Here is a 22,328-nt window from a genome sequence, read left to right as displayed (position 1 = left end):
TTTTTCCCCTCAAAACACACACAAGTTGATTATTAAAATTGAATGCATGTATTATAACTTGATGAATTAGGTGGTGTGTAACTCATTACTATGACCACTGAATGGAAGTGAACGTCCCATTAAGTGCTAAAGAGAGTGAAGACAGAGGAACAGAAGGTATTATGGTTTAAAAACTACATATTTCATATAAAATCTATTAAATAATCTTTAATATAAACATTTTTTTAAATCAAAGTTCTTAACAATTCAAAATAACTAAATTAAGCTTGTTTTAATGATTTTATTTAAAGACTCAAGAACATGAGTTTAAACATGTTATAAACATTTTGATATCAACACTCATGTTTCCTGATTTGAACAGATTACTGATATGTGCAGCTGGATTATAAATCAGTTTAGTATACAGCACTGAAAAACAGCAGAGCTGTACAAAGTAATAGTTAAGCTCCATGCATTATAAACCTTCATACAAAAATAACATTATCACTATGAAGACAGTCAATGGGCATGTTTCAATGTGATTTAATGCTAAAAGTTATTCAGTAATACAGACATTTAAAAACAAACTGTTTTAAATGGGATTGGATGTCAGAAGAAAATAAAAAAACATGAAGCACATTCTCTAAAATGTGCAGCTAAAAGTCAAAAGTTGATTCATATAAACAACATTTAAGGATGAGATGAATCACATAGATCAATAATGTGAGAAGCATTGTGCTGCAGCTAGACTTACTCAGTCTGCATTTCTCTTTTTCTAGCTGGTTATTTCTAACTTCTACATTTTCACTGTAGTCAGTTCTTCATATTAATGTTTTCATTTACAAACTATTTTAATTTAATCATGGTTTTTCTCTTTTTAACATCTTATTTTCAATGTGATTTCAATTAATTAAACAAAATGTACACATTGTTTTACAGCACAAATAAGTACTGAATGCTATTTCCTTAACAATATCACCCTGTGGTGTTCAAGTGGACCCTAGTAAATACTTTCTCTGCATCGTCAGCAATCATGTCGAGGATCATGTTAAGACTTCTGTAGGTAAAGGTAAAAGAGAGGCACGCTGCTGCTGGGATTCCAAGTAGTGGAATGAATCTGGTCCCCTCCTCTGCTGCCAGTAATACAGCTAAACTGCTGAATTGAGCCAACAACCTCATTAAAAGTTCAGGAGTTACTTTTACTGCTATCAGAGTTGACTTGATGACTTTCTTCAATTCCTCATAAGGAACACCTGAGTAGTTTGCCATTCTCTTCAGTGATGGGATGTCAAGACCAAACCCCAAAACATATTTTGTGACGACACCGACCAGCAAGGCTATATCAACAGCCATAGAAAGCCCCGGAACTGGCACAGCTCCTACAGCTGCAGATAGAGTAGCCCAGTATTTGACCTTTGCTTTGAAAGCTTTTTTCTTTTCTTTGATCATGTCCAGACTGATATTGGGCATGGCAAGCAGAAAGGCTTCCTTCTTGAGTTCAGGAAGTTCTTCCTTCAGGGTCTCCACGAACAGAGTGAAATCATACAGTTTCAGGTGAAAGCTGGACACCAAGAAGACCTGAGGAGACTGGAGACATATATCCTGAAGACCTGTGTCAGGGAAAATAAGTTATTCAGGGACAGTTCATTCTTAGATCAGCAAATTAGATTTATTGCCAAGAAGAATTGTTACAATAAAGAAATAATCTACCAAACAAATGTACCTTACTTTTTGTGGGATGTTTATATATATATACAGTAAATATAGATAGAGATAAAATAATACTCAAAGTTAATGACAGCATTAATGTCAAAAGAACATTCTAAGCACTGAGGTAAATCAGTTTATTATTTAATTATTTCTTAAAGGATATATCACCTACCCTGGATGCAGTTGTTCCTGATTTGTGTCAGGGTCCATTCTTCATTGAACTCTCTCTGACTTATTTTCTCGTCACGTATGTTATGGTCAATCTTTGAGCGAACAAAGTAGAACTTCTTCTCCATCTTTTGAATCTCCTTAGCCAGCTTCAGATCATTTTCTTTGAAGCGATCAGCCGAGATGATGATGAAGAAGTCAAACTTTTCAAATCCAACCATCTTCAGGTACTTAGCAGCAGGATAATTGTTGGTGCCGATACCAGGAAGATCCCAGAATATCACATTGGGATAGTTTGGATGGAGGTACGGTGTGACCTCCATGGTTTTTTCTACACAACCAGTAGGAGCAGCTTTCTCATCCTTGTTGTCTATACCTCTAATGGCATTAACAAAGGAGGATTTACCAGAGCCACACCCTCCTGTGACAGCAATATTTAGAGGAACATTTTGCTCCTTGTCCAAATACTCCTGGATCTTTGCAACAGCTAAGTCTTGATCATTTTTCTCCAGAGCTTCTTTAATTTTTGTATCTATTTGTTGACGACCAGATTGATTCCCCATGGTGCTTCTGGAAAACTGAAATAAAAGAGATGTTATAAAGTCACTATAATCCTCTGACAAATAAAAGTGAATGTAAGACTACAATAATAAACATCATGCACAAAGAAAGTATGATGGTAGAAAACACTTAGTATGTCAAGTACAGCAACACATGAAGCTTTTCTCTGCATAAAGTCAGAGATTCAATTCTGCCAAGACAGGAAGGGGGCTGGGTGAGAATAAAAAATAGGAAACTTGATCTTCCCTGCAGGCTGGAGTTGATTTAAGTCAACTGTTATCACACTGCTAAGTACGGCACTGACCAAAAAGACTTTACAATCTGTTAATGAATATAACATCAAACACACAAATGATCTTCAAATATGAATATTTGTCCCCAGCTCACACCAAATACATCTCACAATGAGCAAAGTGCTGTGTTTATTTATTAATCTGTTTATTTGTCAGGGACATTACATGTAAGCATTGTTAAATCTAATTAAAGTGCAACAGATGTAATGTATCTAGGACTTGTAGACATGGCTAATTTGCAGTCCTTGTTCCGGGTTAGACTTTGAAGAAATAACACAGATGATACACCAACACAGTAAAATAGACATACAAACTGACATTTGCAGCAGATAAAGATGCATAAAAACAAACAGTAAAGCAGACATAGACACGCAGATTGAAAATAATTACTAACTAAACACATATTTTATGCTATACTCACCAGATCAAAAGATCACTGTACGAGTTGTTCAACTTTAAGAAATGCAGATGCAAAGAAGCATAGAAACATGAGAAAGGTTTATAAGTCTTGAGCAGCAACCAATCAAAAGTCCTTCTGTTATTTCAGGACCACCCTTATTTTTAAATCAGCTGACTTTTAAGAAACATGCTGATTTACAGGAACAGTAGAAGCTGCATGCTCTCATGCCTTCTGCAGGTTAATAATAGCGCAAATCTTTATTGTGGCTGCTGCTAGAAATCCTCCTTTTCTACATTTTTAGTTTTCATCAAAGCTTTGTCTGTCCAAAAACTAGTGTTTTTTTGGGAGCCCTTATTGTGTGATATCTTCAGCTTTCAACAGCACTAATAATGGTGAATAATATCAGAAGCATGGGGATGTTTCAGCAGCTCTGAAAAAAAATGTGTTTTAGGTTTTTACTAATTTACAAATGTTATTTTTCATGGCAAAAGCTTTCACTTTGATTTCGTACTTCTTAGATCCTCTCCTCAGGTTTATTGAGAGGACAGGAAATCACTCCATGGGAAAGGGAACAAGCACATAAGATTGTGGTGAGACGTCCTCGTCTCTGAAGGTGTTGCATGCAGAAGTTTCTGTGACTGATGATTGCAGCAGCGGTTAACTGGCTGTTTTTTTGTGTCTACAAAAGTTATAATACGTGCTCACTAAGGTGAAACGTTTTAATGACACCGCGCAAAAAAAAGAAAAACTCACCACACCAACTCATGACAGTAGGCTACTTCTCAAAGTGTGGGAACGTTTAGTGAGCTGTTTCTCACCTAGGTTTGAATGTTTTTGTGTGTGTGTGTGTGTGTGTGTGTGTGTGTTGTAATTATGTTTATGTAGTAGTTTTTCTGTAGCTTTGTTCATGTGTGTGTGTCTGTATTTGTGTGTGTTCAGGTTCGTCTGGTTGTCCTCAGCTTCTAACAGGCTGTGATACACTGTGCAGCTCTAATCTCACATTTTGGTTTTATTCCCAGCAGATACGAGAGAGTTTGTGTGTTCAAATTCAGGATGTACGTGTGTAATTTTCACTTTAATAAAGTGCTTAAAAAAATAGAATGTACCTGAAATCAGGGCGGCAGTAGCTCAGTGTGGAGGGACTTGGGTTGGAAATCAGAGGGTCGCCAGTTTCCGGAACAAGTCTGGAAATTGGTCTGGTAGCTGGAGAGGTACCAGTCCACTTCCTAAAAACTGTTCAGGTGCCCTTGAGCAAGGCACCGAACCCCAAAACTGCTCTGGAGTGCTCACTGTGGGCAGCCCCCTCACTCTGAGACCTCTCCATTAGTGCATGTTCATATGATCCTGTTTGTGCATGTTTGTGTATTTCAGCAAAGGACTGTGATGTCACAGAATAGTTGTGATGTCACTGCCAGCCTGTTATTTGTGTCCTAGAACACACAAACGTCTAGAAACACATAGCTAACACAGCCACAGAGACAAACAGGAGCGAAACAAACCTCATCCCAGTTCAAAGTCTATTATTTTGTCAGGTGTGATTGAGTTTTATAGAATAACAAACACAATGGCAAACAGACAACCGGAGCAGGAATTTCTCTCTATCCAAAAGAAGAAAGCCATGATTTTGGCATCCCTGGTGATAAAAAGATGTGAGATTAAGAAGTTTCACAAAGCTATAGAAGCAAAGGAGCAGGATGTGTCACAGCTTGAGCGGCGGCTTGATCGTATTAAAAAAGGTCACAGGGAGTCACTCAACAGAGCTGAGGAAAGACTTGCAAAAGCCAACTTGGACTTTGATAGAGCGCACAATTCAAAAGAGGATTTAAACGTGATAAGTGAGGACTTACATGACAAAATAGCGACCATTAACAATGAATTGGAACAGACTGAAGAAATCATGCGTAAATACGATAAGTATAAAAAAATTGTCATCGACTTCTTGTGTGCAGCCTTGGTGGGGAGATGCCTGGACAGTCCACGGCCCAAAACAAAAATTCTGAACTGGATGGTGACAGCTCGGAACTTGAGCAGAAATGAAAGAAAATGCTATCTGATCCCAAGCAGATTGTGGATCAGAGCCAGCAGCTGGTCAAGCTACACCTAGTCCTGTGTCAGAGCGTCACCAGAAACAACGAAATACTGAAGGAGTTTCGTCTGCAAACAGAGAAAACTGTAAATGCATTAAATGTGGAAGAAGAGAAGCTAAACTCTGAGCTAAATGAAGTAAAGGATCAAATCAAGAGATACAAAGAAAGAGGTGCCCAACTCACACGCAAGGTTCAGCTCCATGATTCAATACCTAAAGATGACCAGGATCTCTTGCTGGAAGCTCTGAGTTTGAGGGTGACTGATGTGTATCGCACCATAGTAGATACTCTGTTTAACACTCTCAACACTTTGGAGAAAATGACCAGTATAGAGCACCGTATGTTTAGACTGTTTGATCAGCTTGACAAAATTCCTGAAGAAGTCTTGGCAGAAATGAGAAAGAAGCATTACATAGAGAAGATGATGAGGCTGCATGCAGAGGAGATTAGGTTGGAACTTGAGAAACTGAAAGAAAGGGAGAAGAAGTGTATGCAAAGATCTACTGCTAATAACACGCCGGTAAAAAGCGTAAAAAGTGTAAAAAGCTCATGTTCAGATGTCGCATCAGCATAAAGAAGCAAGACGAAGAGAAGAAAGATGATTTGCAGGAGGAATATGACCCCTTTCTATCATTGGACGAGGAGACTAAAATATTTAACAAATGGGATGACAGGTGGAGGCTGAGAAGTCCTACATCCATTTCCTGTAGAGACAATTTCAGGGCTGGAGAAACTTCAGCCGAGTGTTCTCCTGCTAGTGCAGAGTTGTCTCAGCATCAAGCACAAAATGGTACAGAGAAAACTTTGCATAACTCTGGCACTGCTCACATTGAAGAGCTAGGTGAGGTACAGCTAAAGCAGAACCACTGTCTCTCAATTTCTGACACCCAAGAGTCTGGGTCAATATATGACACTGAAGATATACAGAGCACCACAAAGTGTTTAAAACAGAACAAGACGGCACCATCTAACAGAGCCAACAAATGGATCAATCCGCTGGTAAACCGTTTGCCATCTACTAACTCAAAGAACACATTCAAAGGACAGTCCTGCCCCCAGCTTGCCGAGAATTACAAGTACCATTCTAAGGAGTCTCAAGAATCCTTGAGGAGATTGGCCACTGTGCAGACCAAGTACATTAAGCAAAACTTGGAGTTCAAAAGGCTGCTGACCAGAAAGACCTAAATGGTTAACAGACATCATTGTCCTGTCCCTTTCTTCTCTTTCTACTCAACCTTTCTGTTCCCCTCTTCTATTTCCCTTTTCGGGTCACCATGAGGCATCAGCGGCTAGCGGCACATGAATGTCCTCCTTTGTGTTGATGAGATTGGATGTTCTGTGTGTGTTAGGGTTTACTCCAGGTGCTCTGGTTTCTCCCACAAAATCTCACATTAAAAAAAAACACTGAACAGAATCAATCAACACAAACAACAATGAATAATGAATGATAATAAACAGCATTAAAAATAAAAAATTGGGACGGCCATATCTGTATCAATGCAACATTATGTCGGAATTCGGTTTGGTGCGCTTTTGTTCCCACCAAGGTCCTCTGAGTGCAACTACTACCTTAGAAATCAGTGATTTGACACATGATAATTATGAAATTACTTTAATTATTATTACTATTAATATCTCCGAGCACAAACAGCAAATTAACAAACACAAAACTTTTAAAGGGAACAGGTTTGTGTTACTTGTACGGAAGAGGAGTAGGGCCATGGAAAAATAAATGTTAGGGTTCGGACTTTAATCTCAGAATTCTGAGTTTTTTTCTCAGTCAGAAAAAAAAACGAACCCCCCCCCCCCCCTCATGTTTCAGAGGCCCTAATACTCTACTCTAATAATCTTTATCTATAACTATGTAAAGAGTAATGGGTATAGAACGGTCACCTCACTGTCATGTTTCCAGTTTGCACTAAAGAGGTCAAAGTAAAGTATAACCTACACAGTCTAAACATTTCACTTTATACTAGATTTGGAGGGGAATGCTGAAAGTAGTTACTGTTATATTTCCTACAGTCGAGTCAACCCCAAATGTCAAATGCTCAGACATGTAGTGAAGTTTTTTACTGCAACACGAAACAGGTGAGAAGAGGTCATTTAGAGACACACACACTCCTCTGTTCCCATTCATCTGTTTCTGCCAGCTTTAACAGGTCAAGTACCTAGACTTCATTCTTAATTTAATATTCTTCATAGTTCATTGAGGTTTATCAAAGAATTCAACATGTAATAAAAATAGTCATTTCAGAAACTTGTTGATTTGCAGCTTCAGTCATGTCAGTGTTTGTCTGCCCCACAGGGATGTAAGGTTCATTGTAACGAGTATATTGTCACATCTAAACTAACCAAAATATTGTTTCAGAGATGAAGTTTTAACTTCATGTGAGCAGTCAGTGGAAAGCTTTTATCTTAATGCAGTGTGTTTGTCTCTCAAGCCTTGTTGTCTTTAAAACAGACAAACAGCTGAGAGTAACTTCTGTTAATGGACAAAGAGCAACAAAAAAGTTCTGCAAAATATGACAAGGCAGGATGATCAGGTTATAACTAAAAACTACATTCTTAATGTACAGCTGGTGTAAAGAAACAACGGTGACATCTAGTGGTCAAATCATCAACTACAGCACAAGGCTTTAAAACACTTCACAATCATTTCTGAGGGATGTAATCTCCAGTGGGAACTAACCTATGCTTGGATTTATGCAGAGCTGGTGCAACCCATTGCTGATTTGTTTTTTCTTTTTAAGATTATTTTTCAGCCTTTTTGTCTTTATTGGACAGGGAAAGCTGAGAAGAGACAGAGAATGAAATGACGTGCACCAAATGGTCATGGTCAGGTGTCAAACAGGCTTTGAGGCCTCAGTATGTGGGACTCATGCTCTACCAACCGAGTTAAACCAGCGTCCCACCAGAGCTTTCATGTTTCATGGCATGCTCTCCACACAGTCTTTCACATTGCTGTTGGGGGACATTATACCACTCTTGACGCAAAAATTCAAGCAGCTCAGCTTTACTGAATGGCTTGTGAGGTGATCACCAAATCCTCAATTAGTATAATGAGGTGTGCCTCCGTTGAATTTTGTCAGACACTACAAAAGGATGCCTTCTATGCATAGAGATGCTGATTTAAGAACTATTTGCAGTGGTCTCTTCATTTTTTCTATAACTTTATATATTTTCTTCTTTCTGATCACTACCTTCAGCTTGTAGAACATACATCAAATCAAGTGAAAAAGGTGCACTTCTTCATGCTGATTACAAATCATTGATTCTCAGTTTTCTTCATGAGGATTTATTGTTGAGGGGGAAGGTCTGCGGGTGACGATGAAAGTCCCTCTTCCCGCCTGACTTACTGACCAGTTTGACATCTGTGATGACGATGTCACGGCTCACGGCCTTGCACATGTCGTAGACGGTCAATGCCGCAACAGAAACTGCTGTCAAGGCCTCCATCTCGACCCCTGTCCTTCCCGTAGTGCGACACGTTGCTGTGATGACCGCAGCGTCCTGCAGCTCATCCAGGTGAAAGGTGACGGAGACGTGGTCCAAGCGGAGCGGGTGGCAGAGTGGGATGAGGACCGAGGTCTGCTTGGAAGCCATGATGCCAGACAACTGTGCCACGGCCAGGGCATCACCCTTGGCCAGCTGGTTGTCCCTCAGCAGCTGGAATGCGATGGGGCCCAGGATGACGGTGGCACTGGCTGTGGCTGCTCGCCGTGTGGGATTTTTCCCCCCTACATCCACCATGGAGGCACGGCCCTGGGCGTCTGTGTGCGTCAGCTGGGCTTTAGTGGTTTCATTCTGGTGGGTGTTGGAGACGCTTGTGCTTGACCTACTCTGATCACTGACACACCGTCGGAGTTTAAGACTATGGTCTTCACTTGAGCTTTTATTATGGCACAGTCTAACATTGTAGTGCTTTACATTCATTTTGGCATTCATTAGTGTGCAAAAAACAGGCGTTCCTAGAGTCCTGAGTACGTTCTTCTTCAGAACGTTAGGACTCCTGGCTATTGCGTACCTGAGACAGCCTTCATTAATGCTTCTCCTGATATTTGTGCGGGAGGTTGAATTTGAAGTCTTGCTGAAATTGAGACTATCTGCAATCTCAGAGGAGGGAAGAAGTGTTTCACTTTGGATGTTTTCTGTCACATTAGGTGTTTCATTGTTCATTTCTGACCAGGCATGAATTCCCCCACTCATTTGGGTCCTAGAGGAGCAAAAACAGTCTCCTTGTATTGAACGAGTGCAGTGTGGAAGGCACAATAAATCCATTTCTCTCATTTGGACTCTCCTGCTGCCTGAAGCGCACATGTGAGGAGTTGTGTCTGCAGAGAGGACTGTGTTGTTTGGAAGCTGGGAAACAATGGGGAAATCTCTCTGGCTGTCTTGTGACATAGGCGGTTGGAATCTGGTACCTGTTGGAAAAAGGAGCATCTGTCAAGGACAATGCTAAAAACAAGAAAGTGTGTATGTAGATGAAGATGTAATACTATTTTAATATGGTAACACCTGATCCTTCTATATATATTTAGATCTAAATGACTTTGTGGTAATAAAGTTGGAATGGAAGTATTTTGATCAGTGTTTTTCATGCAAACAAACTGTTGCAAAAATTACAGCCAGTGTCACATCTGCTGGTTGAAGCGATCTCATTTCACAGCTTTTTGTACCTGTTTGTCATTTAGATCCCAAATTATAGAGCTCAGGTTCAAACATGTAGGAATACGATCAAGATTGTATCTGTCATTGGTTCAATGTACATTTGATTGTCTATATTTCGATGTGAAAGGGCTGTACACCACACACACAGTGGTGTACAGAAAATCCTGATTGGGCAGTGATGGAAAAATCTGAGTGTGAGAGGTTTGTACGTACAGCCATGTCACCCACCAATGAGGATCATAGGCCGGTTCTTCATCTTGGAGATATTGAACATTCCTGGAGACGCAAACAGAAGATTGTAACATTTCATGTGGAAGTTTACCCCGACCCCGGTGTGTCTGAAGACAAGTCTACCTGCATGTTGTTTCTTCTTCCTGCCCACTGCTGCTCCGATGATCTGCAGAAGCTCTTCCTCTGATGATCCTGAGCGCAAGAAATCTCTCAAGGACACCTCAGAGTTCCCAAACAAACACACCTGAAAGAAGACAGACAAGGAGGGAAGAGAGGACAATAAATGAAGGCTTAGGTCTAAATGACTAATATGTACAAAAAGCTGTGAGACGGGCTGTAAAGTAATCTTTGAAAATGTGCTTTGTCAAAAGTCCTGTTCAGACTCATTTCTGCAACAGCGCGGTATCTAAGCTCAACCATTATTACGTCATCTCTGTACATTCATATAGATTCGGCAGCGGCTTAATATTGGTGTCCCAGTTTGTGAATTCACAAGCGCTAGAGAGCAAGGCACATCAGGGGCTCCACAGACACACAGTCAGATATTCACACACACAGCGCTGTGCTTCCCCACTAGCTCAGCCGATGCGCAGCATTAAAAAAAATTAAAGAAGTCAGTGGGTGTGGAGATTGGGATTGGGTCTGTGACACCTGACTGACATCCAATTCACCCAGAGTTGTGCCGTCTACCTCTGCTTGTCACTTATCCCAAATTTAGAAGTCATTTCAAACAAACCAGCAGCCCACAGGTTTCAGGAGAGAGCTGTTAAAAAGTTTTGTATCCCAACATGCTTTGAGCAGTTGACTGGAAGGTGGGCTTTCATTTGGGTACCCTCCATCAAAAGAGCGGTAGCTTTACCTTGAGGCTGCCGTCTGCTGTGATGCGTAAGCGGTTGCAGGAGCCACAGAAATGCTCCGACATTGAGGTGATGAATCCAACCTGACCTTTGAAGCCTGGCACTTTAAATGTCTGTTTGAAGACAAAAAAGAGAGTCGGACAGTTAACAAAAGCTTCAATTATTCAAAACCAGTGAAAAAGTAATCGATTGTCTTTTTACATATGTCCGGTGATAAGAATCCAACCGCTTTTAAAAACATAATTTCTTTGAATAATACTTAAACATATCCCAGCTTTATCAAGAATAAAGTTTTCCAAAGGAAAATAATCGTTGGTATTGGCAGTGTTTCAGCACACTTAGCAGCAAATGAGTATTTGAGTTATGGAGTACAGTTGGAGGCACTGACCTTGGCTGTGTCCGTTTGTCCAGTTTGAAGCATTTCTAGGTCGGGCCACTGCTGCCTGATACGATCCAGCATCTCCTGGTAACTAACCATCTTCTTAAAGTTCCACTTGTTGCCTGCATGGGGAGAGGATGAGACCTTGCACGTCAGAGGAAAATCCACTCAAAGTTGCACAAATGTTTACAATGCCAACGTATGAAACACACGCAAATATTTGCTGCATCAGTCTGGATCCCTCGCTCTCTTCACGACACACACATATTTGTTCAGTGAATAGGGCAAGCGACTGTCTGACATGGACTCTGTGTGCCCAACTCAAGCATGGCTCTAGCCTGATGCTAGGGGTCTCTTCACAAAACGGCATAGCCCCTGTTGAGCCCATCATCCTCACAGGAGCGCAGTTTGGATTATTGATTGAAATAAATGGGAGAAAAAGCATATAATACTACATGTTTCAGCTTATAAACAATCCATCCAGCACATCAGTATACCATCTCTCCATACTGCATTCAGATTGAAATGTCTGAAGTAAAATGTAAACGATGTATAAACATGACTCAGTAATACGATCTCTCTCTATGTGTACCTTTCCAGCCCTCTGTTGTGGAAAGTAAGCACTCACCATCGAAGGGCATGTATTCAATGAAGCGCACCTCCAGAGGCTTCTTCTCCGTCAGAGCCACGAAATCCAGCAGCTCATCCTCGTTCAGGCCTCGCATGACCACACAGTTCACCTACAGGGGGCAGCACACGACACACAGCTCAATGAGGACCACATTTTAGACAACTGCACTCTTCTTCTCATCCTTCCTGTTCGTCCTACATGTTAACATATCCATTTACAAAGACCACTTGAAGGTTGCAATGTAATAACAAACAAAACTGTATAGAGTATAGAAAACACTTCTGGGGTAAAAACAACTTTAAATGGATGAACTAAGTACCTTGACAGGGTTGTAGCCCATTTCGATGGCCTTGTCAATACCCTCCATGACCTTGTGGAACCCTGGGGAACAAATTGGATTTCAATATTTATCAAACATTGTCGTCTTTAAAGTCCAATATGTCAGGCTTCTGCTTTCACTGTTAACTGCCTTTACACATGATTTAATAAAGGATCCATAACCACTGATATGTAAAAAGCTAAAGGTACTCCTTTACAAGCAGCCAGAGCTTTTTATCAGCACAGCCCTTGTTTGTTTTCCTTCACACGCTAAGAGACAAGATTCTCTAAACCTACAGGTCTGACAGCTGCTAAACCTTTCACACATCTGTCTATGCACACTGTTCTCTTAAATGCATCCATGACATGAACCCACATAGTCTTTCGTACCTTTCCGCCTTACAATAAACTCAAATTTAGCCGGGACCAGCGAATCCAGGCTGATGTTAATCAGGTCAAGTCCGGCGTCTTTAAGCTTAGGCAGAAGCTTGGCCAAGTTCATGCCGTTGGTGGTCACTGCGATGGTTCTCAGGCCCTCCAGCTTCCTCAGTTCTGCTGTGGACGTAGAGTCAGAAATGGGAACAGGAGAAAGGAGGAAGAGGGTGAACACAGAGAGGAAACTGTGATGTTAAATATTTGAGTCTGTTATATTCCAGAAATAGAGACGTTCAACATATGACTCCCTCCTGGATTTCACTTGCTTTAACTGTTGCAGCCTGATGTCTGGTTTCCCAGCAGCTTTTGCAAAAACTTGAGATGTTTTGATCGCAAAACTGTGAGTGACCGACACGACTCGATAAATAAAAGCCATCTATAGACTGAGTCAAGATCATTATGACCATGCAATCGCACATCGCATATTTTTCTCATATCGTGCCTATAATCTCATTTTCTACTCCACTTATTTTCACAAAGTGTCAGAAAATCAAACCAGCACACACGGTAGATGCGGACTCCGGCTTCTCTTTCCTCTTAATGTGAATTATTCACTACAGGAAATGTTCAGGGTCATGTGAGGTCACAGCAGAGGCCTGACATGTGACACAGTGATAAATACTGATCTTTATGGGGCTGTTTGTAGACTCGGGTTCTCTTCCTACTAAGATATTATAGAATGGTCACACCACATTGCTTTGTTCATGTATATTAGTTTTTAAGGCTGTGAGAGTATTCTCGATGCGATGTGATGCAAATTGGCCGAAGATGCATCATAATTTATCCCTACCATAATCTAGCCCCCCCCCCGTATGTCTTAACCTGAGGTCATCAACAGAGAATCAGCTCCTCCCCTCTCTTTTCTTTTCTCTCTTCACGTTAGTTAGACAAGTTAGAATTGATAAGATATTAACTGAATCATGTGATGGCCTTAGATAGTAAACACTGATATATAGATGGTCACACACACACACAAACACCACAGTAATCCCATTCATACACATTTATACGCTGCTTACAAAGTGCGAGCAATTCGGGGGCAAGTGTCTTGCCCAATGACACGTTGGACATGTGGCTGCAGGAGCTGGGGATGAACCCCTGACCTGTTTTTATGCTCCTTATTCAAAGCTCAATTATCTCCATTTTTGATTAACCATGTCTTAGCAGCTGCTAATAAATGATTACTGTTAAACTGACGTTACCTCCTCGCAAGCATATCAGTCTGATGAAGGCGCTCACAACTCTGTTTCGGACAAGCTCCTTACCGATGATTTCCAGCACATCAGGTCTGATGAGAGGCTCTCCTCCAGTCAGGCGGATTTTCTCCACCCCCTCCTGGACGAAGAGGCGAGCCAGAGTCAGCACCTCTGAGGTGGACAGCAGCTGGGCCCGGGGCGTCAGCTTCACCCCCTCCTCCGGCATGCAGTACTGACCTGAAGAATGGAAGAAGGTCAAAGGTAAGGAGGATACTCAAAGATGTGATGATGGTGTCACTGCATCAACAAGTTCACATTCATTCAATAACTACTGTGTGTCAATATTAGCATAGCGCCAATTCATAACAAATGTTACACTTTACAGAAAGCAGGTAAAATGACTCATTGCTGTATTTTAGAAAGACCAAACGTTAATCCATCATCAAGCAAATTGACCGGAGCAATATGTAACTACACTCAGCACAGGCATGTGGACATTAACATGCTGGAAGGACCAAAGGCTGCTGGTATTAACACTGCTAACGTTTAACCCGGTCAGCAAACCATGACATTAACATGCCTTTGTTTTGGACCGGGCCGTGACCCTACTCGCTCTGAAAACTGCACAAGAAGTGTTTTCTTATCTTTGGACTAGTCGACTAGTCTGCGTTTAAATTTTTTGTTTAATCCATGAGGAAATAAGCAGCTATGAACATTCCTACTGCGGAAAGAAAACACTCTTCTCATGATTCGTTTTCTAATATCTCTACTTTTGTTCCTTTAAGAGTATCAAGAGACACTCATTTTACTGACTACTGATTGTTTTTTTTACAGCTTTTATCACCTGATGTGATCGTTGAGGAGCGAAGCACACGCCTTCAGATATTGAAGTCCCTATTTAAAAACCTCTCTAAAGATAAACACTGAAGGAATCCTAACCTAAAACACACAAGAGGATTACCTTGAAACAATCTGAGGTAACACAGGCCTCTGCTAATGTGCTGTGTGCACTGAACCATTGGAGGACACTAAACTAGAGCACAAACTTCTTTATTTAGATCTGACCGATGGTACGTTGTCTGCTAGCTCAGAACTGTTGTTGTTTGCTCTCAAAAAAAGGTTATAAATGACCTGAAATCAGTTCACTGCTCTAAGAAAGAAGTCGAAGGTGGCGGTTCTCATAAATCAATGGTGGCAGCAAAGTTCTTAACCATCTCTGATGTCAGCACAGACATCCCTGCTTCTGTTTGTTTTAACTAGCAGATTGGATTTCCTGAGAGAAATGTTGTTGTTTTTAAGGCTGATAAATCCCAGTTACAGATTGATACACAAGACTGTACTGGAGGCATGAAAGATACAGGTATCAGGGCGGTATCAGGAAGGAGAAGAACCTGTATCCTGTGACATGGCCCAGTGGGATCGTACTCACAGCGCAGGTTGCATTTCTCAGTCAGGGAGATTCTCAGGTAGCTGTGCTGCCGGCCAAAGTTGTCCGTCAAAAACGCTGAAAAGGGAAGTATGCTGCTGTCTCCTAGCGTCTCCTGGGGTTAAAGACAACAGGACAATGTCAGACACTCAGGGAATAATGAGCGTACAGTGAACATGATGTGTCTTTTTTTTCTGTCAAATTAAAGATTTCTACATTAATTTTTATCCTTTTTAATGTCTAGTTAAAGATTATAGGTAGAATATTGAGGCTTAAAGGGAGGGTTGGTCATTTTTTCGAAAAACTAGCATGATTTTGAAAGTAGCATCCCCTCTGCGCTCCCTCTAAAGCCACGCCCCCTCACCTAGAGCGCCGTTGCTCCAGAAGCGGACCTCAGCTCATCGCTTACATTGTGTAGAAACTACGTCATCTCAAGTCTCATTCAGCGGTAAGTAAACACTAAACTTTATCATAATACATAAGACTATTTTACTACTCACAACGTCCAATAACAAACTCACAGTATGAACTCCGTCATCGATGGCGCTCTTTGAGTGTGGGCTAAGGGTTAAAGAACAAGCAGGGAGGCATGATTGGTTCATCAAAGTGGTACCTCGCAGCAGACATTGGTCGAAGTTTCAACCAAAATCTTAATAAGTGTGTCTGGAGAAAATGACCAACCCTGCCTTTAACTGAATGTTGGGTCAGTGACCGTGCATCAGCATAGCACTCTATTATAATAAAAGCCAATGTCTACATGTGGACTTCCATCCAATAAAAAAACAACACAGCTAGATTTAAAGAAGCATAACAAGAAATAGAAACAAAAGTCCTAAACAGGGTGGCTCCAACAAAAACCCCACTGACAAGCAGGAATACAAACTAAGAAATGAAGGTGTTAAATAATGAAATACATCATGAACGAAATAAATAAATGACAAAAATCGACGACGAAAGACTTTAAAAAAACATCAAATCTCCAATGAGTGACTCGCATGAGACTGTTTGTAAATGTGTGTTTTTAAACAGGTATTAAAAGATTATTTTCCGAGCCCTATCTCCTCTGACAGGTAGAATATATATATTAATGTTTATACACACAGCCCGGTCAGATTCAGAAGTTAAGCCTGGACTGTTTTCTGGTTAGAATTTGAGTAAATATAGACCATGTCTGAGGTCAAACAGCATCGTGAAATACTGAATCCAACTGATTCAATCAGCGAGCATCATGTAATCACTACGAACGTTATATATGAGATCATTTCATGATTCACCTGGTGACAAACAACTAAGCACCACCTACAGACCACTCAGAGAGGGCAGAGATGACTCATTATTGTAGTTATTATATTCTTGTCTTCTCACACTTAAATATAATATAAATCAAGTATATCCTCTGAAAATAACTCTGTGAGTCATGACTGTCTACAATGGGTGTAACACCCGAGTCCCACTGTCTGTGATGTTTTCAGAGTCCTATCTTCAGTTTGTTTACATCACCAGGACGGCCGGCTGACTCCTCCCCTCATGTATAAAAGTTGTTTAATTGAAGGACTAGAGAAAAGAAGAATAACATACTGTACTCACTGCTTAACTGTGTTTCTAGATCACACTCATTTCAGGTAAATTTACATGCAGTGTGAAGATACGGGCATAATAAAGATCACTAGCATTAGCATGCTAACACAACAATGCACCATGAGTTGTTTTGGTTTCAAGCTGGTGCTCAAGGGCGACATCTGCTGGATCAGAAAATCACATATAAAGCCTTTAAAGTTTTTACTTTATTTACGTCGATGTTAAACGTAGCTGCTGAAGGGAGATGCCAAAGCAGTAATGGCGGCTTGTCAACTTCCTGTTTTTCCCCGGATCAGTCTATATGTAGACTAACATCATTTGAGTCACTTAAACCACAATTACACAACATTCCTTTTTTCAGAAGAGTGGGTTTAACCCATAGACTGTAAATATTACTGGACGAACCCTGACCCGTCTGTTACATAGGCAGAAAATTAGTCCAATCGACGGCCGCATCCATATTGGATTTGCAGTTTCAACCTAACTTCGGATCAACCTAGCAACAGCAGTAAGGCGGGACCGGCGGGACTTAACTCCGCCCATTCAGCTCGACGTTAGCAGTCCACTTGACAGCATAGCTAACAGCTAGGCTGCTATCATCAACTATTCCTGCTCGTCCTGAGAAAACTCTATAAACAGTAAGTTAACATTTAACTTTTCTACAACACAGTTAAAACTAATTATATTCAACACAAATATTTAATTAAAGTCTTAAAACTACACTTTTTTAAATATACAACTATGGTTATTAGTTATTTGTCAGAGCAGTTAGACTTTGTCAGTGTTAGCAGAGAAATACATTAACAAAGTTTTATCCATAAACTGTAAATAAATATGAGACATCCAGAAGAAATCAATATTACAAAGCATACAGTTCATGTTACTGTTCTGATAAAAAGAGGAATGTCTGTGTTTTATATTTACTGATGTCAACGGCGATGACAATTTAAAAACAATTATTTAGTATTTATTATAAGACATTTGTTTTCTATTGAACCCCATGAAGTCATGGAGTCTGTGGACAGTGTCAGCTTCACACCAAAAACTTTAAGTATTAGAAAAAATAGTGTTTAAGACTGGCATCTATTATTAGGAGTTGCAGCTACCTTGTTCAATATTATTCCTGCAGATGTGGCTAATAACAAAAAAACACCCTGAGCTGTCACATATAGTTAACTGTACATTTTGTATTGTCTGAGGCATTAATTGAACACCTTTGTATTTCTCCTATAGACACAGTGTGGATTATTGGTGACTGGTCCATCGAGGTGCCCAGAGAGCTGCAGAGACAGAGGAAGAAACCTGAGCCTCAACAACATCTGTATTTGTTGGTTCTTCTAGGGTGGACTTCAGTTGCTTCTCTTCAACAGCTCGCTGTGAGGGAGGTCTCCCCCGGATGGCCTGAGTGATGACACCCACAGGCTGAGAGCTGAGGCGTGTTTTAAGCCTCTTGACAAACCGTTACACCGCACCCGCCTGTCAAGCTGGTCAGCTACACGTCTTATTGTGACTAACTCTTATCCTTCATCAAATCAAAACTGATGAGTCATCAAAATATCCCCCCCCCCCCACATGTTCATCTCTGCTGTAAAAACAGACTTTTTTTAATGTTGTTTTTCAGATTAAATAAATATTTCTATATAAATGCACTCCTTTATGTCTACTTATGAGTATACATTTCAGATTAATGCTCAACTCAATAGCTTAGGGAAGGAAGTCTACTTTTACACAACTTTTTATTCTTGCAACATTTTTTTTTACCAAATACTAATGTAGTTCATTTCTTAAAATGGGATGGAACAGAGTCATTGCAAAAATATGCCCTTAAACACAGCCCCATTCTTAAATCAAGATACATGGAGAGTAAATAATATCAATAACTTGTAAATAAAAACACAGTTAAAAATGATTTAGAAATGTAGTCTTCCCAGATCAATATCACATAATATCAACTTCTCCCATCTAAACTGGACAAAGGGTTTTAAAATGGGAAGAAAAAAGTTTGATTGCAAGTTGTTTGGAGGAGATCTATTTTATTTGAACAGCATGAATACAGTCTTCCAAAGTGCAAACCCTCCTCCTCCTCCTGAAGCTTGTGGAGCTCTTCATGTACTGCTGTCTTATCTGCTGGACATCTTCTCTCAGAAGAACTTCAACTGTTGAAAAGTCATTCTGAAGAAGCTCGAGCATGTGACATGGATCCAGGAGAACATGGACTTTTAGTGAGGGGTCTTCAGGATGGCAAAGAAAGAGAGAAAATATCAGTTATTCATTAAATCATTTTTTTGTTCTCATCTATTTTTCTATATTCATCTGTGTGTAAGAGCACATTTATAAATTCAACAGTGTACTACCCAGACAACAAAGGTACAGTATTCAGGTAATCAACATCTATTCAAAGTTAAGAAGATAAACATTATTGTAATCATGCTGTTTTCAGCTCTCTCACTTGCACAATGATATTCCACATCAAATTGTCTCAGATTTTGTGTGAGGAAAAATTAAGCAGTTTATTGTGGATAGTACTTCATCTTAACATGAAACAAATACAACCTGAATTATTTTAATCATTAACAGGTCCCAACTCTCTGTGCTTCAGTACAGAACATACAGTAACTCATTTATTATTAACATGAGCTCAGTACATGGCTGTATTCTTCAAACTATTTCTTATACTTTATATCTATGTGCTTTATATCTTATTTTCATTCCATATGTTATTTATATTTTATATTTCTACTGCTATATTCTGTGCATGAGTTCACTGAACTCATGGTTATTAATATAGTTTTTTTTTTTTATTTGTTAACAGTTTGCTCAAATCTTAAGACACTACATCAACCATGTAACTTTAATGTCATCCTCTATAACCTACACAGCATATTAGGTTCAGTTCAGTTTATGTTACTGACGGATAATTACTACACAAAGTTTGTTTTTTAATGTCGACATTTACGTGGAGTATAACATTCATCATAACGTCAGATAACCATATTTACAGTCTGTGGTTAACCACCGAGGTGAACCTTTAGCTTCTAACATCACACAAACTCATTATTTTCAACAACAACATCTTAACAACAAACATTTTTAAACCATTGACCGTAAATAATGTAAATAATGAGCTACACAGTTAGCCGACTGGTTTACAAGCTAATGCAAAACAAGCTAGGTCCGTAAATATAAATACCGACACACAAGTATACAGTAAATATAACACTACTATATCACTTACCGAAAAAAACTGAAGCATCAACTTGTTGGATGGTCTGTTAACCGCACAGCAAGCCATGTATGTTGTCAGATATGTGTTAAACAAACTCTCCAAACGAAGTAAGAAAGAGGAGAAATCAGACGGATCAAGCTGTTAGCCTCCTGACCTGCTGACCTGACAGACAGATGCAGCGCGCATAGCTGTCAATCAAATCTGCCACAACCCTTATATGGGCATAGTCGTTTTCCTTAAAATAATAAAATCCGATGAGTTATAAAAAAATCCCCCCCCCCCCCACAGTGTGAGGAGAAGGGGCCGTCAACTTATCAGATATATCTCATTTTTTGAACCAGGCTGTAAACATGTTGATTCCTGTGGTAAAAACAGGCTTTTTTGGCTGTGGGCTTATGGTACTTCCGGCGCTTCTGCAGCCAGCCTCAAGTGGAACCTCGAGGAACTGCAGTTTTTTGTACTTCCGCATAGGCTTCATTTTTCGAGACCGGAGGTTGCCCCTTGGTTTAACCACTACAACTCAATGAAGGGAGGTCCATTCAGCTGTGAGTGTGACTTCAAAACAAAGTTCATTGGTCATAAAAACAGGGAGCGGGGAGGGACCGGAGTCCATGGTTAAGTGTATGGCTTCTGACCTTTGACTGTCAACAGCGAGCTGCAGTAAGGTCAGAGGTCATCAGCCTACAGGTAAGCATGAGACTCAATGGTCATTAAACGAACTGCATAGCCCGATACTGAGGATACCAACTTCTATCTGTGATGAAGACTACAATCATATTAATCTGCTAACGGGCTTTGAATTGTTTTGTATCTAACAAATCCATTTTCATCCAGGGTCATGAGCATGAATTATTAAGGTGAATGTTTAGTCAGTAACAGCTGGTAAAGCCTCTCTGGTACCCTGAGCTGACCACAGACCGTCTTGTTGTTTGTAGGTAAACAAAGAGAAAGCATGACAAATGGACCAAATATTGTCTTTGTGAAATAAAAAACTCACTTTGCTGATGATGAGTCAAGCATGGTAAAACTCTATAAGCTGAGCTGGTCTTTAAATAAAGCTGGATAAAAATGCATTTTCACTTTATGTCATGAGAATTAAATTAAATATATTGATGTTTAGGTTTTTTTTTATATCAAACATACTTAACATAAAGTATAAAAATGGTATTATATAAACCATGGGACTGAGTATAATCCAAGGAATACGTTACCTGATATTATTGCACATAATTCATTAATAGTCAAAACATTTCTAAATCTGACTGAATCATAAAATGAAGAGTCGTTTGGAAGCAGAAAGATCCGACTCTTATTCCTGAGCTGAACTAAATGATCTGATCACTGAAAGGGTTAGCTATAATAACACCACTTATTCTCCTGCTGTTGGGCCTTAGAAACTAAAAAAACAACAATTTATAGGAAGTGTCTGTTAGTCAGTATTACCTGTCTCGATGCAGAAAAGTTGGTAGCTGATAAAGTCGAGTCTCTAAGTTGAAATTCATTTTCCTTTTGCGTCGCACCAGAATACAGTCGCTGATAGAGCGCATTTAGGCATTGTATAGGTTTCAAATGTGTAAAACTATTGAGTCTATAAAACAAGCGGCAGCTAATGCTTCCGTTAATCGCCATGATTTAAATTTCTGACAGCTCCAAAGTCCTCTGTACTGACTGTTCACAGCTCTCTGTGCTCCTCTGCGGTGGAAAACATGCTAGGAAGGGAGTATCAGGGGCGGGGCTACGTCAGCCAATCGCGCCAACGAACGTAAGTGGTGATGCATGCTGGGTACTGTAGTCAAAGGTGATAACCAAGTTGACAGAGATGTTGTCAGATCTCAGATGCTTTGACTTTTCAAGTTGAAGATTAAATGTTTGTTGTTGTTGGTAGAACTAGTTATAAAACTAAAGCTTAAATATATATGTGTCTTAAATGTTTCTTAATTAATTTAAACATTAAGCATTTGGTTATAATTATACTTCTGTTTTTTGATAATTTTGCACTATCTGCTTTTAAAACATTGCTGTACATATATAAACAACACAACTCAGAAGGTCAACACTTTTTTATATTTAAAAATAAATAAAATCCTAATTACAGATTTTTTCCTTGTTTAAATTTCACATATATTTTTATCCCTGCACGGGTTATGTCTATTTTTAATTGCACAGTTTAAGTTTGAGTCATCTA

The 22,328-nt window shown here is 39.8% G+C and overlaps 2 protein-coding genes and 1 long non-coding RNA gene across 4 annotated transcripts; all 3 read right to left on the bottom strand.

Annotated features, from left to right (window-relative positions):
* Positions 1–506: 506 nt before the first annotated feature.
* Positions 507–3,703, bottom strand: LOC110004748 (interferon-inducible GTPase 5-like). The gene is made up of 3 exons (XM_065947728.1): positions 3,133–3,703; positions 1,862–2,435; positions 507–1,589 (listed from the first exon to the last, which is right to left on the bottom strand). The coding sequence occupies exons 2-3, from the start codon at positions 2,418–2,420 to the stop codon at positions 955–957; spliced, it is 1,194 nt and encodes a 397-aa protein (XP_065803800.1). The 5' UTR covers positions 2,421–2,435; positions 3,133–3,703; the 3' UTR covers positions 507–954.
* Positions 3,704–8,195: 4,492 nt separating this feature from the next.
* mocs1 (molybdenum cofactor synthesis 1) lies at positions 8,196–21,872 on the bottom strand. 2 transcript variants are annotated; one of them, XM_065966559.1, is made up of 11 exons: positions 21,587–21,872; positions 15,343–15,454; positions 13,983–14,150; positions 12,673–12,837; positions 12,284–12,345; positions 11,962–12,073; positions 11,343–11,455; positions 10,957–11,067; positions 10,221–10,341; positions 10,095–10,142; positions 8,196–9,619 (listed from the first exon to the last, which is right to left on the bottom strand). In XM_065966559.1, exons 1-11 carry the CDS (start codon positions 21,770–21,772, stop codon positions 8,484–8,486), a joined length of 2,334 nt encoding a protein of 777 aa, XP_065822631.1. In that variant the 5' UTR covers positions 21,773–21,872; the 3' UTR covers positions 8,196–8,483. The 2 variants fall into 2 exon arrangements, with proteins under 2 accessions (XP_065822631.1, XP_065822632.1); XM_065966560.1 differs by having other exon boundaries at positions 9,479–9,619; positions 10,080–10,142; positions 21,587–21,867.
* On the bottom strand, positions 18,637–20,282 carry LOC136183279 (uncharacterized). Its single transcript, XR_010669111.1, has 2 exons — positions 20,153–20,282; positions 18,637–19,148 (listed from the first exon to the last, which is right to left on the bottom strand). It is a non-coding gene; the product is annotated as an uncharacterized lncRNA (long non-coding RNA).
* Positions 21,873–22,328: the final 456 nt, after the last annotated feature.

This window comes from Labrus bergylta, chromosome 18 (genome assembly GCF_963930695.1).
Source record: "Labrus bergylta chromosome 18, fLabBer1.1, whole genome shotgun sequence".
Lineage (NCBI taxonomy): Eukaryota > Metazoa > Chordata > Actinopteri > Labriformes > Labridae > Labrus > Labrus bergylta.
The sequence above is the reverse complement of the archived record's forward strand: the minus strand, read 5'-3'. Positions and strand labels throughout refer to the sequence as shown.

Excerpts from the sequence above, each read along its gene's own strand:
- LOC110004748 (XM_065947728.1), bottom strand. The coding sequence starts at position 2,420 with ATGGGGAATCAATCTGGTCGTCAACAAATAGATACAAAAATTAAAGAA. Across the intron at positions 1,590-1,861 it reads CAGGAACAACTGCATCCAGG|GTCTTCAGGATATATGTCTC; the intron begins GTAGGTGATATA and ends TCCCTGACACAG.
- mocs1 (XM_065966559.1), bottom strand. The coding sequence starts at position 21,772 with ATGGCGATTAACGGAAGCATTAGCTGCCGCTTGTTTTATAGACTCAAT. Across the intron at positions 11,456-11,961 it reads TGAATACATGCCCTTCGATG|GCAACAAGTGGAACTTTAAG; the intron begins GTGAGTGCTTAC and ends CTCCCCATGCAG. Across the intron at positions 11,068-11,342 it reads GACAAACGGACACAGCCAAG|ACATTTAAAGTGCCAGGCTT; the intron begins GTCAGTGCCTCC and ends GTCTTCAAACAG.